The 15,784-nt window shown below is 37.7% G+C and overlaps 3 protein-coding genes across 3 annotated transcripts; 1 reads left to right on the forward strand and 2 right to left on the reverse strand.

Moving 5' to 3' along the window:
• Positions 1–228: 228 nt before the first annotated feature.
• On the reverse strand, positions 229–1,591 carry p24-1 (p24-related-1). Its single transcript, XM_065239038.1, is given in 5 exon segments — positions 229–308; positions 311–421; positions 424–472; positions 929–1,039; positions 1,196–1,591. Coding segments are annotated over 5 exon segments (504 nt in total). The 5' UTR covers positions 1,364–1,591; the 3' UTR covers positions 229–243.
• An 11,778-nt stretch (positions 1,592–13,369) lies between these two features.
• LOC135716923 (glutathione S-transferase 1-1-like) lies at positions 13,370–14,253 on the forward strand. Its single transcript, XM_065239033.1, has 2 exons — positions 13,370–13,510; positions 13,620–14,253. Exons 1-2 carry the CDS (start codon positions 13,376–13,378, stop codon positions 14,178–14,180), a joined length of 696 nt encoding a protein of 231 aa, XP_065095105.1. The 5' UTR covers positions 13,370–13,375; the 3' UTR covers positions 14,181–14,253.
• On the reverse strand, positions 14,214–15,401 carry LOC135716922 (transmembrane protein 199-like). The gene is made up of 3 exons (XM_065239032.1): positions 15,339–15,401; positions 14,675–15,277; positions 14,214–14,613 (listed from the first exon to the last, which is right to left on the reverse strand). Exons 2-3 carry the CDS (start codon positions 15,273–15,275, stop codon positions 14,294–14,296), a joined length of 921 nt encoding a protein of 306 aa, XP_065095104.1. The 5' UTR covers positions 15,276–15,277; positions 15,339–15,401; the 3' UTR covers positions 14,214–14,293.
• Between the last annotated feature and the right edge of the window lie 383 nt (positions 15,402–15,784).

A 15,784-nucleotide genomic window follows, 5' to 3' on the forward strand; every position in this document is an offset into this window, starting at 1 on the left:
TTATTAACACACGTGTTACATACAAAGAGTAATCAAGGGTCAAAAAATCTGCGTGACGTGATACGTGGAATGTATCTAATATTCATAGTTTTATACGCTAGCCACAAAAACGCATCACTCGGCTAAAACTTTAGGTAGATGCAAACTGCAGATATCTGTTCAGAATAGGCCTGATCAACATCAACCCTATCTAACCCAGCGTATTAACTTAAGCATTCTTCTCCTAAATGCAATTAATATTATTTAATGATTACCTTGGGCTTCCCGTAATCGATGGTGTGTCTGGTAGTCTAGGATGGCATTTAACTCTTGTGAATTTCCTGCGATGATGACTCCAGCTGGGTTAGCACCGTCGAGTGCTCATCAATGCCCGGTAGCGGCTGCTCATCACCCACTTGGAAATCCATGTAGATCAGTTTTGCGAAAATGTTGAGAACTCATTGCTGAAGCAGGCGGCATAGATACCGGTAGCCTGAAGCAACAACATAAATTAATTATTGTTTTCCTTAAAAATGATACCGGTTGCTTCCACTCACTTGCTATAAAGGGATGTTTTACGGAATTGTGAAGTCACTGGATGTTTTAGTGATGGTTAGTAGATGTAAGTTGCAGGAAGGGATTGTAAAGCGTGTGTTTGACACATAGAACCTTTCAATATTGCTTTCAGAGCGCCACAATCGGCGATTTTACGATTCGTGAGCGCTCACTCTGAGTGAACGCTCACGAATCGTAAAATCGCTGATTGTGGCACTTTGAAAGCGAAGTTGACAAGTTTTGTGAGTCAGACACATATTTTACAACCTCTTCTTGTGGATTACAGGTACTGATTATCATTGTAACATCTAGTGATTTCATAATCCCGAAAAACAGTTTTTTATAGCAAGTGAGTGGAAGCAACCCATATCATACCACAAAGTTGCCAACGCACCTGAGCAGTGAACTGATGTGAATCGAACTGGGTTTTGACTTGTTTATAGAGGATTTCCTGAGTAGGACTGACCAATTGTACATCAACGTCGTATTGACCACCGGTGACAACCTACGGAAGAAATGTGTTTATCCGTATGTTATTTACAGCGGTTACAATTTTCGTAAAAGCCAATAAAGGCCGTATTGGGTAAAGGGTGCAATAACGACATGGTGACACGTAATCCTTTGCTTCTTCACCATTAGCCCACCATAGATCTAAACCTACCTGAAATTCTAACGTAGCCGTTTGATTTTTCTTAATTTCTTCGAAGAAACACTCGCGGGCATTGTCAGGAAGCTCGAATGTTAATTCAACGCTATTTACAATGATTCGGCGGCCTAAAAAGGCCAGCAGGAAGATTCCGCTAGCGAACAGATATTGACGTTTGCACATCTTCTTTTTTTTTTAGCAATCGATTTTTCCCGATTTGCTCAAACCCGTATCATCACCGTATTTTAGAGAAACCACTGATATTCAACCGTGCAGGAACACCGCTCTGAAAGAAGCTGTATTCAAAATCGGGCTTTTTTCCGATAAATTTTACTTTCTTGTAAAAGTTTATTGCTTATCGTTCTTTTCACCGAGCTGGATGATGATCTTCTTCTTTGGATTTACGCGTACACGCGTTTGACGTTTTCCGATGGGAGAGAACTTGCACAGAAATTCAAAACAACCCAAAATTAAGTTCTTTTCACTCATCTCCCATGTTCCGTACGATAAGCCAAATTTGGGTAAACCGGCTCAAAGTAGTTTGCATTTAAGCACGGCAAAAAAAATTACCCATCGCTAAGTTATTTTCAATTTTTTCTACCCAAAATTAAGTTCAATTAACTCAAATTTGGGTATATCGCATATTACTCAATTTTGGCTTCTTGTACGGAACTAGACGGTTGAGTCGAATCTTTCGTTCTATTTTTGACAACAATAGCGAGAGGAAATGAAACGGACAGAGGTCAAATAACTCAAATTTGAGTTTAAAAAACCCAAGCGGTGGGTAGTTTTGTTTTTCTGTGTGGAGAAAATAAATAATGTCGATAAAGTAGTCTGAGCACACGGGCAGCCCTGATGCACTGCGAAGGATGCATCCACACGGTGTCTCGTGAAAACTCATTTATGAGTAAAAAATACCCTTTTTCAAACCATGTATGCAGCTGTCAAAAAATGGGAATCAGTTCACGATTGCATAATGGGTATATTTTTTACCCACAAATGGGTGAATAAACACTTGGAAATTTTTTCGTCTTATTCCGTCACCGACCATTGGGAATGCAAACAGTTTCTGTCCGCTTTTTTTTTAGCGAAAATGGACGATCTCCAGAAAAGGTTAGATTCCGAAACATTGGGCCGTATGAATAAAAACAGTTTACTTTACTTTCCCGTGCTTTTCTTACGGGAAAAGTAAAGCAAACGCTTTTATTCATACGACCTATTGGAGAGACTTACGGATAAGTCTATACAGTTTTTTTTTTTTCCAATATGGTATTGTAATATCTCGTGTAATAATTTTTTTCGCTGCACCTGCATTTATTTTCAATGTAAATATTAGAAAGTTTTTTTTTATATAAACGAGGACAAATAACCCCGAACCAGCATCCTCCATTTGAAGAAATGGGTATTTTTACCCATTTTACGAAAAACACAATTTAAGGAGATGGGTAAAAAATACCCATTTATTGACAGATCCCCCATTTACCCGAGGGGGGCGACACATCTAAATCTCAATTTTATATGCTCGAAAAATCTCACACTAGCGAATCAATCTTCTAAAAATCTTCTTCATTTCTCGCATCTACTTACATCTACTTTTGCAGGAAAGCTTCAGAATCGTCATCAATCCTCTTTCTATGTACTCAGCGTACGCGCAGCTAGCCACAGCAAACCCCTGGGGGGGGGGGGGACGTGCTGTCAAATCAGCCTACTGATCATCTTGTATGAAACTGGTTCCAAACGTAAACAAACGCTGTAGGTTTCTTATGGCTTGTTTACGTTTGGAACCAGTTATGCGCCGGGACGGGACTTGACAATCCAGCTTCTCACTCTTCTTAATGTTTTTGATGAATGCCCGTCGAAAATTAGTACATGGTGTTTGACGGATTTGACCAATGATGCCAGGATTGCAAACTGATTTTTCTATTTTAATTTTAATTTGATTCGGAGTTTCTACCGCAGTTTAGCACCTTGTCATCATTTTTGCTTAACACAATAAAAACAACCATAAACAAACAATAATATCCATCTCTTAAAACACGCCGTGGACCCTATTTTCCAACTTTCCTTTCGCAAATATAAACTATTAACAACGCCATTGACGTCACCATTGGTTCCGGCATCACTGCCAGTCAGATTGATGCGATCCCTCTATCCTTTTTATTCCACGATTTCTACTGTCAAATCGACCAATCAGCAACTGGCTCGAATTTGACAGCAAATTGGCTCGAAATCGCTACCCGATTGTCAAGTCCCGTCCCAGGTTATGCGAGGTAGGCGAAGATTGTTCGTATTTGACAATCACCTCCCCCCCTTGAGCAAACCACAATCTTTCCTGCATCGTAGATAGAGTCGTCCCCCTCGCATTTACCCATTAATGAGTAAACCATTGTTTACCCATTAAATGAGGAGGGGCACTTTTAGTGAAAATGGGTGTTTTTATACCCATAATGGGTTTTCGCGAAACACCTTGCAAGGGTTTCCAAAAAGATTGATCACTTAAGTATCAACCTGGATCGGGTATCAAGATTGGGTCTGCTTGTTTTCTGACAAACGCCAGTTTGCTCGTTTGTTTTTAAAACCTAGCTCAGGTTGAGGTTCACACTGACAAAAAGTTCGGTTTCGCACTGGGTTGGAACTGGTGTTAACCCCGATAATAAACGAATTCGCTATAAGTAAGTCTTGTCACTACCTTCAAAATTATTCTGATTACTCAGTGATTACAAAGATCATCTAAATCAAAAGTAATCTTAGATTACTCGTCACGTAAAAACACGTTGGAAATCCCTTGCTTCTTGTAATATATTGTGACTCAACAGGTGTCCAACAACATCGATTAATTGTCACTACCATCAAAATTGGGTTGTTTAGGGGTATTGAGGTAAATACATATTCGTTATCTGCATTAAAAATGAAACCGAAATTCTAGAACTATTTTAAATAAGTACGATTACATTAGGAAAAAACCACCATCTTAGCGCCCCTTGGTGGGACTTTGTACATGGGAGCAAGTTTTTTGTTTTTTTTTTAATTCTTTATTTAAGAGATTTTTAGCCTTAGGCTAGTTCATTTCTAGATAATGGGAGCAAGTAAAGAGCCTGAATTTAAATAAATTTAGACTCTTTAGGAGCAAGCTGTCAACGAATAGATTTAGTGTCAACCAAGGTGACTACATATAGGTGTTCTAATGTGTCAAATTCATGATTCAGCCTTGTTGGATTTTTGTATGGGACAGCGACCGAGTTTGTTTACAATTTGCTCTAAAACCGCACAAACCCGCCCCCCCCCGCGACCTCCTCGCCTGTATAGTGACAAAGCTGTATCACCATTTATATACCCACCATGGTGTCAACGATCAAAAATGTAAATCTTGCTTTAAAAATCGAGATGATTGTCTACGGGATCGATAAAAATATCGTTGTTCTCAGAAAACTAAACTCTATTAGATGATGTATAAAAATCAGTATATTTTTCGAAGTTAAACAACCCAATTACACTTATAAAAAATACCATAAACGAACGATAACCCAAACTATTGAACTATTACTCAAATGGTTTGGATGATACCCCGAACACGTCGTTAAGCAAATTAGCCATAACATTTTATTAGGGTACTCTGATTACTCAGTGATTACTAAGATAACAGATTCATGATTACTTGATGATTCCAATGAATTACTCATGATTTCTCCTGTTATTTATGATAACTTGTGATTACTTCTGATTACCTTGATTACTTATGATCACATGATTACTGTGCGAAATCAAAAGAAATCTTAGGCTACTGGTCACATAAAACATGTTGGGAACCCCCTTGGATGCATCCTACAGTTTTTGTGTGAACACTTACAATTAGGTTGTTTAACTTCGAAAAATATACCGATTTTTATACATCATCTGATAGAGTTTTGTTTTCTGAGAACAACGATATTTTTATCGATCCCGTAGACAATCATCTCGATTTTTAAATCAAGATTTAAATTTTTGATTGTTGACACTAAATCTATTCGTTGACAGCTTGCTCCCATACAAAGTCCCACCAAGGGGCGCTAAGATGGTGATTTTTGCTAATGTAATCGTACTTATTTAAAATAGTTCAGGTGTACCAAAATTGATGAAATTTTGAATTTCGGTTTAATTTTTAATGCAGATTACGAATATGTATTTACCTCAATACCCCTAAACAACCCAATTCATTGTTAGACTAAAAATAAACATTTTTCAAATAAATCGCTTGTATACGCTCCTTAGATTAAATTTTACACTATCATAGTTTAAACTTTATATTAAGTATGAATAGCAGTCAAAAAGCCTTCCCAACGTATAAATTTCTATGATGATTATTTCTTACCGATCCACAGCTCGAGAAACTCACCAAATTCGCAAGTACTCCCTCCCAGAAATTGCGTTTGTCATCGAATTTTCCATATGGCTAATAAGCCTCCCCGAAAAAAAAAAAAAGTGAAATTTTCAGTGGAAACAATGCTCTAACATTAATATTTATTGTCGACAATAAAAATGATTGTTATAATGTTGTACTCTTCCGAAAACGGCAAAACTGGTACCTAGATGTACAATGAATGTACATAATAAAATGTTGTTACAATGATTTTTATCGTATTTTTCATTTATTTTATTGTTAACATGATTCGGTATAAATTCAGATAAATATATATTTAAGAAAACAAACTGTATTAGTTGTACTAGTCTACGTTGGTTGACGAAATAAATAAATAAATCATGAACAATAATGAACAAATCTATTACAATAAAAATTGTTGTTACATTAAATATTGGTGTGTTTTCATTGTGGGTTACTTCACGAACAGTAAAAATAAATCTGATTGAAGCATGCAGACTATGAGAGGGTCAGCAACACTGCCAATGTAATCAATATAGGCGCTGCTCGTATGGCTCTGGCTTTGACAGTTCGTTTGGCTAAAAAAAGACCCTCTCTAAAGCTGGGTTAAGATGGTTCAATTCAGCGTTCAACTCACTTGAACTGCGAAATGAACGTCCAGAAATCTGACCGATATCGGACTTGCTCTATTCGTTGCCAAGTCAGTTGGACGCCTACGACCAGATCGGTTTGAGTTGAATTCAACTCATCTGCCTTATCTAAATCCCGCTTAATGCAGACCTTTTCCGTGCAGTGCAATAATCATACAATAATAATAAAAAATTCCACCACTTGAAGATGTCAGGTATTAGGAACTCTCAGGTGGAAGCATATTTCATGGGCGATTCTCTCCAGTCGAATGCATTAACTTATCAACGATGTTCAACCACCAAGGAGACGTGACCTAGGGAGATCGAGTGCAGTGGAGTTGGCCTCCATTTCTAACAAGTTCCGGATCGAATCTCAATCCATAATCTGTAAAAAAAAGGACTCACCCGTAACAGACATACCACCCCTTCCCTTCCCGGGGCGATGTTTTATTTTTTCGATTTACACATACACTTTAAAGTACATTGTTATTTTTTTAAATCAATAAATTCGCCAATCAACAGTAAAATAACAATAATATTGACAAATCCATGTTTCAATCGACCACCGTGACGCTGCAATCGCAGCGGTGATAAGTTCGAAATAATGTGTCAAACTGAATACATTTTTGAAATTTCAACCAAAAAACTATTATTTTCTATTTATTCTAGCGAGTTTCTGTGGAAGTCAAAACATGATCCGAGCAAAAAAGTAGTACTCGTAATAATGGTATATAATGCTGAATTTTATCGTGCTTTGTTTCGCAAATATCTTCCAAATAAACAAACATCATCCAAATCACCCGAATCGTCCACCGACTAAATCTATTGTCACTTAAAAATTAATTTCAGTCGGTGTATTAATCCGCAAATCGTTTTTCGTCTGGTGCTACACCGAGCAATCGGCCTATTTAATAGGTTTTTCGTCGATTGATTTAGTCGGCCAACTTTGTCTGTTGTTTAATTGGCAGATGATTTCAAACCTTAACATGTTTTCAGTAATTTATAAGTCTTGAAGTAGCTTTTTATTTAAGAACAATGCATTACAAAATAGTTTTATGCATTTTGTACAAGATTCATCCATGCTGACAAGAAATTTTCATGAAATTACATATAAATTAAATAATTTTGCAAACAATCAATGAAATTTTCAAGGGCTGTCACAGACTTATCACCGTCGGTTAGTGCTTATTCCTGCCACCAGGCGCGCATGAGTTTAAGTTGGATTTCTCAATTATGCAATCATTAGATGATAAAATGATATGTTGTACTTGTAAGTAACGAGAAGAGGGTTTCAAGAATGTGTTTGACTCATAAAATCTGTCAATTTTGCTTTCAGAGCGTCACAATAAGCGATCTTATGATTCGTGAGCGTTCACTCAGAGTGAGCACTCACGAGTCGTGAAATCGCTGATTGTGACGCACTGAAAGCAATATTGACAGATTTTATGGGTCAAACACATACTTCACGTCCTCATCTTATAACTTACAAGTTCTAATTATCACTATACCATCTAATTATTTCATAATTCTGAAAAACATTTTTTTATAGCAAGTGAGTGGAAGTAACCCTGCCTAACAATAGTTTTCTTGAATCAACTTAGGCAATTGTTTATTATTTATCAGTCAACAGGTAAAATGTTTACTGAAAAATATAGTTGAGCCAACCGAGGAGCCAACTATGGACTATAGTTGTTGCCCTCTATATATAGTCAAATCAACTATAGTTTCGGGTTATCTCTAAAACAATTGAACAATATAGTTATTTTGACCGGAAAAATAATTGCGTCTGCTATAATCATCAATTTCTCTAACGTAGAAATTGTACAAAAGGGGGCTTAAACATGAGCCCTGGGGGAGACCCATGTAACTAAATCGAAAAGCTGTAGAGTTTCCATGAGAAAAGCTCATATGTTTTTCTGACAGCAAATTGTCCAAAAAATTATTCATTACTCCACAAGCGTGGAGTTTTTCTGAAAGAACTTCAACGGATATTGAATCAAAAGCCCCCTTGATATCCAAGAACACAGAAGCCATTTGCTCTTTCTTAGCAAAAGCCAACTGAATTTCCGAGGAAAGCAACGCGAGACAGTCGTTCGTTCCCTTACCCTTACGGAAACCAAATTGAGTATCTGAAAGAAGGTGGTTCTTCTCAACCCATTTCTCGAGGCGAAAAAGGATCATTTTCTCCATCAATTTCCGAATGCACGACAGCATCGCGATGGGCCGATACGAATTGTGAGCCGACGCGGGTTTATCAGGCTTTTTAATGGCTATCACCTTCACTCGTCTCCAATCGTCGGTACTCACATGAAATGTTGTGCAAGTACCACAAGTTCAACAACGCTCAACTATGGACAGCTCAATGTTAATACCATTTAATCTTTGAAACAACGTACTGTACATGTAACACCAACATGATAATCTGCTAAGAAACACCTAAGAATGTACTTTATAAACATCAAACTGTCCAATATTGGACCCTACCAACACACGGTGCCTGCACGGCAACGTGGGCCGTCAGAATGGTTCATCGGTTGCGAAGTTTATTTACTTATTTATTCGTCAATCAATCAAATCGTAGACTACATATTAACATTAGGACTTAAGTTCTATGATTTCGTAAGGTTCTGAAATAAATCTTTAATTCTGTTGAGGGCATATTTAGGTCAATCATTTCACAATGATGAGTATAAACAGTCATCATCTGATTTACCGGTCCAAATTTAGCGTAATTGGTCCGATGGCGATCTACTGCGAACAACTGTCGATTGCGTAATTGTCGGGAAGGTGCATACAAATTTAACCTTGACAATAGATCAGCTGAGTCAATGCGTTGCGAAATGATATTGTTTAATAAAGAAATCTTTGCGTAATCCCGACGTTCTCTCAATGTTTGAATGCTGATCAGCAAGCAACGTGCTTCATATGATGGGAGAGGAAAAGCCGTCTAACCTAACTTACGTAGTGCATATACTAAAAATTGCTTTTGGATTGACTCTATTCGTTCATGCTTTTTCATATAGGGTGACCAAACAACGCTACAATATTCTAAAATTGACCTCATATAAGCAACGTAAAGTGATTTTATTGTATAAGGATCTTTAAAATAGAGACCGAAACGTTTTATAAAATTAAGCATATTGCCTGCTCTATGTATTATTGTGTTATAATGGTCCACAAATGTCAATTTAGAATCTAGAATAACACCTAAATCTCTTACATTTTCACATTTTTGAACATTTTCATTACCTAATGTAATACAAAGATTTTGTTTGTTTAGTTTCAATAAGCTTTTACTACACCATCTGTAAAAAAAATGTATTTCATTTTGAAACACATTCATATCGTTATCGCTTCCTATTTCTAAAAATAGTTTCATGTCATCGGCGTATATAAGTACCCTGATATCTTTTAAAATAAGAGAGGCGTCATTAACGTACAAAATAAAAAAAGGGGTCTCCCGTGTGACAGGCGGGGATTTTGATGTTCTGTTAAGGTAATTTTCATTTTCATTTTATGATGTACAAGGGGGTCAGGGGCCATGTCACCGATGTGAATATTCACACCATCCATAATACACCAGGGAAGGGGAGAGGAGTGAGCAACACAGCATCTTTACCCATGGGGGTTAAAAAAGTTCTGCGAGGTATACTTATGGTAAACCAGCTGCTCAGGGATTGTAGAAAGGAAAGGGTTGGATAGGTTTTGTGTGAAAAGCACATAAGTTATTATCGTATCGTTGAAAAATGGCCTCGTTTGGTTTGCGCTCTCGTCACAGAGCGCATTGATTACATCACACCGTCAATGAAAAAGAAATTAAAAGAGATTGAAAGAGATTATTAGTGAGTTTTAAACTGTGATTTACCTATTAGAAATACATTTGTAAAATTGTCTCCGTGTACTGAACAACCATCCCTCTCGCCCTCCCGCCGCCTAAACGTCTGAAGGAGTGTGACGTCAAACTCCGTCATCCATTCAATCAGCCGGAGAACGAAAGAGCGTGCAATGAGCGTCAGCGACCCTAATAAAGGGTGGGGAGCACCATACATGAACGATACCACAAATCGTGCCACCGTGCCACATATTGTTGGGATGATAACCCGAATAGGTTGTTAGGCACTCCTTATGGTTATCGTTTATGCGGGTGTTTCAAAGGAATTTACATCTAATCAACCCGCTGTGCGACCCAACCCGTGCAATGTATTTAATGTTGAGAGCCTTGTGTGCCTTATCATGAGTGGTCACGGATCTGGCAATCTTCACATGACTATGCTTCCCGGTGACGACGTTCCCATGTACTCCTTGTTTACCTTCAATACTACTTCCTTCTCTTGTTGTATTGTGTTTCTGGATAATGGATCCTCGCTCCGGAATGTCTTCAAAACTGGGGGGATTTAAATCGCTCCTCGTGCACAACCCTTCCAGATGACCGAAAGAGCGCTCAGTCCGATTGGTCTCACCCGATATTCTTGAAATATTTGACATTTTGAATAAAACATTGCCATTTTGAGACTTCGTGTTGTTAGTTTTCTTGAAGGTCTTGTGCTTAATGCTTGATTTGTCTTTCGCTTCGTATTTCTAAGAATTGACTCTATAAATAGATAAAAAAAAAAAAAAAAAAAAAAAAAACAACGCTTCCCGCCCATAAGCTGTAGACCGAGTGCAGAATCTTTGTGATGATACTTTCCAAACGTGCATATCCATAGAAATAAATCTAATTCAATAAAGGATTGATTTCTACTGCGACTAAATTCAGCATTCCTGCTAAAATATCAAACGCTGTACTTGATTTTTTTTTTATTTTGATTTTGCGAGACAGAAGGGGGTCTTATGAAGGCCAGATCTCAAGTCTCAAGGCCAAATTCCAGAACTTGAGTGGAACATGGTTCTCACGTCAGACTATAATGTCTAAAATGAACCACATGCCCCAACCAACCCTAGAACGGCTCCCATACACTCTCCATGCTGAATCGTGAGTCCCCCCTTTTCCCATATCATTACATGCAAAATAATAACCCGATGCAGGTCAATTGAATATGCCTAATTGAATTAGTTGCAATGATAGTGTTAACAGTAATGACAGTCGTTTTGTTTGCGCTCTCGTCGTCTTCAAATTCGCTCATAAGGAAATCATCTTCGCTGTCTTCATCCGAGAAGGAATATAGTTGATATCGTTATTTTCTTCAAAACTGCATCGTATTGATCTAAATAAAAGAAAAGAGAAAACAAAATCGCCACTCGATCAAGCCAAATTCAAAGGTAGTATCTGTGTGATGTAGCATTCCAAAAGTTTTGAGCCAAATAATGAAAATTAATTTTTTACATTTTTGTAACTATTAGACTCAACTATTTAAAAGAAACAATTCATATTTTATACTATAATTCTAAACTACATAATTATTTAATTTTGGCTAGTAGTTAAATCAAAACAAACTTTGGTCCGCTACATCACATCTGGCATCACTAGTGTGCATCTTTCAAAATGTAAAGATACAGACAAGCCCTGGGACCTGGTTGCAGTTAAGCAATCCTCAAGGTTATGCCAATGCCCAGGGTACTAAAATATCAAACGCTGTACTTAATCATTTATTATTAGTACAGAGCAATAAACAATGTACGATGATGATTAATCTGTTAATATGCTTTTATAAGCGGGTTCAAATGCACTTTTGGTAAGTATCAACACTGATCTGGCAACACTAGTGTGCATCTTTCCAATGTGGTAAAGATCCAGATCAGCCCTGGGACCTGGTAGCCTAATTAAACTACCTCAAGGTTTTGCCAAAGCCCAGGGATGTTCTGTTAAGGTAATAAAAACAAAACTGAAGTGCAAATGCAAATGCTATGAAATTGGTCAATTGCTTAAACTGAAATCAAATTATGGTTTCACTTTCATATCAAAATTAGATTTTGATTTACTGTCATTTAGTGCTGGACTTTGCTAGCCCCCACATAAATCTCCACCATACGATGACTACATGTAAAACAGTTTATCTTCCTATGAAACCCATTTTGAGTATGGTTTACTAACTAATATCAATATTGTTATCATCATCATAGCAACCCACATCTGCCAACGTTTAACAGATTACGATTTTGTCCTAAGTCCGCTTATTATACCAATATTTTGGTTGTGCATTGTGATATTTTAAGATTTGTTGGTTTTTCACATACACTAGTGAATGACTTAGTAATCGCTATCCACACATTCAGCTCAATTTAAAACATCCAAATTACATTATTTTGGATTTTTTAAAACTACGCGAAATTATGGTACTTTTTGGTACATGGGAAACAAGATCAACATGGGACTGATACGCGATTACATGCAGTATATAAATTTGGTACTCATAGGGGAAATGGCTCTAATGTTGGCCTATGGATCTAAGATTGGGCCCATCGCTAAAAATCTGCTATTTATCAATTTTATCTAGATGAACGCGTCATTGGGACTAATGGATATTTTTGGTTGCTATTAAAATTTTAGTCGATTGCTGAATTTATGTACGGGCCCAAATTAGGGACACTTAGGCCGACATTACATACATTTCCCCTACATATAAAATCTTTCTTTTCAGCGCAGCAAGCTTGTGGTGGTACAAAAATGAGAGAATGTAGGAGTTCACCTAGTATACATGCCGGTCACTTGAAACTATTCTCACAACAAGTTTAAGTTTAGCTTCAGTAATCATCTGGAGCTCTAACAAGTAAAACGTACGAAGGTAGGTTCGCGGAAAGCTCCCTGAATTCCAGATTTATTTATACACAAACCGGTTTTCGTCGCACGGAAGAGAAATGAAAGAAAATGGATATTTAGTTGCATTATTAGCTTAGCTCTAATGCATAAATTGCAGCATCGAGTAGAATAATTTAGTAAAAAATGGCAAGCGTCGTTTTCAAACAAAATTGAACATAACATAGACTTTGATAAATGAATTTAATTGCACATTTGCATTGTTCCGACTCACGACTTGAACCCTTAAATGCATGATTTTTTATTTTGCAATGATTTTTTTCGTGTGATATACATTGCGCTTACTATTAAAATGTTGTTTCACCATGTTTAAAGACAAACATAGGTATGTTGCCAAATGGCAACACTATGCATTTAAGGGTTAAATTCATTTGCATATTATATTGTTGTCCTTCTTGATGTGAATATGCATTAATATGTCATTTGAAAATTTATACCGTTTCAGCGCAAGCATCATGAAAATATACGCTGTATCCGATGGACCACCGTCGTTGGCGGTCCGAATGACATTGAAAGCGTTGAATATTCCCCACGAACACGTCCCCGTGGATTTCGGCAAGGGAGAGCACATGACGGAGGGTTACGCTAAAGTAGGTCTATTATTTGATGCTTAGCTTGTCGTAACGATATAACATTGCAATAAAGTTAAATAACACCACTGGCCAAATAGTGATCACTGTAAAAAGTAACCTTTCACAGATGAATCCGCAAAAGGAGATTCCCGTTCTCGAGGATGACGGTTTCTTCCTGAGTGAGAGCAATGCTATTCTGCAGTACCTTTGCGACAAGTACGCCCCGGACAGCCCACTATATCCGAAGGACCCAAAGGAACGCGCCCTGGTCAATCATCGCCTTTGTTTCAACCTGTCGTACCTGTACCCGCAGATATCGGCCTATGTGATGGCTCCGATTTTTTTCGACTACGAACGGACCCCGATGGGATTGAAAAAGTTGCACATCGCTTTGACCGCGTTCGAAACCTATATGAGTCGATTGGGCACTAAATTTGCGGCTGGAAATCATCTTACCATTGCCGACTTACCGCTGATTACTTCGGTAATGTGCTTGGAAGGAATCAGTTTCAATATTGATCAATATCCTTTGGTCAAGGCATGGTACGCAAACTTCAAGCAGCAATATCCTGAATTATGGTCCATATCGGCTGTCGGCATGGCCGAGATTACCGAGTTCGAAAAAAATCCTCCAGACCTAACTGGAATGGATCACCCCATTCATCCCATCAAGAAAGTAAAGAAATGAACTGTCGGATACGTTTTACGCAATAAAGAAACGTTTTCTTGTTTCCTTATCGTACATTAAAAACGGAAAATGACTTAAGTAACAGTAGAACGGTAAAGAAAAATGAAATTACCTCAATCTTGATGAAGCTTTCCCTTTGCCTTAGGTGAGGTTTTCGAAGTTATTTCGATTGATTCGACCACCTTTCTTTTGCCTGTTTCCGTGGCTTCCGGCTGGATAGTTTGTTGTTCGTACTCTTCGTTTAGTTTCTTCGCCAGGAAATATATTTCAGCTAGAGCAATAATAAGAGCAATCATGATACCGAGCAGTAATCGGAATCCGAAATCCAGTTGACCGATGATCAGTTCAATGCCAATGAATCCGAAAGCAAAACCGGCTGCTACTGAAAATATGAACTGTGCCACAGCAATCAATTGTCGATTGATTTGTTTCACTGAAAAAAAACATCAAATAAAGGCAGTTGGTGAAACAAAAATAAAAGGAAACGCCCTTACTCTGATAGGCGATTGTGTCCTGCGGCATCAGTGTCCGAACGTTGTCAACATTTCTCGTCATTGCCTGGTATTCCTTAGCTTCTTGCTGCTTGCGAAGCTTCTGACACCGAGCTTCAAGCTCTGGGTTTCGTTCCTGGATTTCGTTTTTCGGTAGTACCATTTCGCAATCTTCCATGAGTTCGTGTAAATACGGTACGTCTGGGTCGCCTTTTCGCAGCCGATTTAATGCCTGATGCAGCCATTTTAGGTCATTTAATGATAGCGTTAACGTGCTGGCACTGGTATTTTGCGAGCTTGATTTCAGAATATCATCCGACTTTGCATCAGCTTCAACGCTATTTACATCATCAAGATCGCAGTTCATCAGATTATTTTCCTCGTTTTGAGCCTTCATAAATTCATATTCCTCTTCCGTAAATTCGACTGCTTTCTCTGGAGCTTCGGCTTCGATTTTGCTGCATTTTGACAAATTATTTTTGCAAATATTCTGGATTGTTATGGGTAAACGTGAGTCACGGGAGAATCGGCTTGTTATGAACTTTCGGAATGCAGGTGACGGTATAACGTTCACTGATGAGTATTTGATGGGAAGTTTGGACATTTCTGAAATAGAAATAAATTATTTTACTTATTGCCGAATCGAAAGTGCATATTTTCAATTTACCTTTGCTGTGAAATACTTGAGTTTCTGCCAATTTTAAAGAATGAACCAAAACGCCGAATTTGTTTTGAGCATCATGTGATTGTCAAATATTTTTATAGCACGCACTTGCTTTAGCAGTGTTGCGAGAATTTTATGGAAAATATGGAATGGGACTCGACAATTGAGTTCTCCAAGCAGGATCTCACGAACACTACACTAATAATATAATTCTACACACACTAGCGTATACTGTCATGTGCACGGTAAGAATCAAACTTCCATTTATGAGTAAAAGTGAACCCATTGTCAATAAAAGTGACACCCCTAATTAATGAGTAATTTATTGTGCGTTTCACACCAAATTGGACTAATAAGCGCGTTTTCACTTATTAAAAAGTGTGATAAAACTGCAAGTTTACGTCTAATCGTCTTGGTGTCTAAGGTGCACTTATTCCATATGATGCAAG

The sequence above is a fragment of the Ochlerotatus camptorhynchus genome, unplaced genomic scaffold (genome assembly GCF_037179485.1).
Source record: "Ochlerotatus camptorhynchus isolate MF236.1 unplaced genomic scaffold, CSIRO-AGI_Acam_v1.1 ptg001421l, whole genome shotgun sequence".
Lineage (NCBI taxonomy): Eukaryota > Metazoa > Arthropoda > Insecta > Diptera > Culicidae > Ochlerotatus > Ochlerotatus camptorhynchus.

Excerpts from the sequence above, each read along its gene's own strand:
- LOC135716923 (XM_065239033.1), top strand. The coding sequence starts at position 13,376 with ATGAAAATATACGCTGTATCCGATGGACCACCGTCGTTGGCGGTCCGA. Across the intron at positions 13,511-13,619 it reads TGACGGAGGGTTACGCTAAA|ATGAATCCGCAAAAGGAGAT; the intron begins GTAGGTCTATTA and ends AACCTTTCACAG.
- LOC135716922 (XM_065239032.1), bottom strand. The coding sequence starts at position 15,275 with ATGTCCAAACTTCCCATCAAATACTCATCAGTGAACGTTATACCGTCA. Across the intron at positions 14,614-14,674 it reads GGACACAATCGCCTATCAGA|TGAAACAAATCAATCGACAA; the intron begins GTAAGGGCGTTT and ends GTTTTTTTTCAG.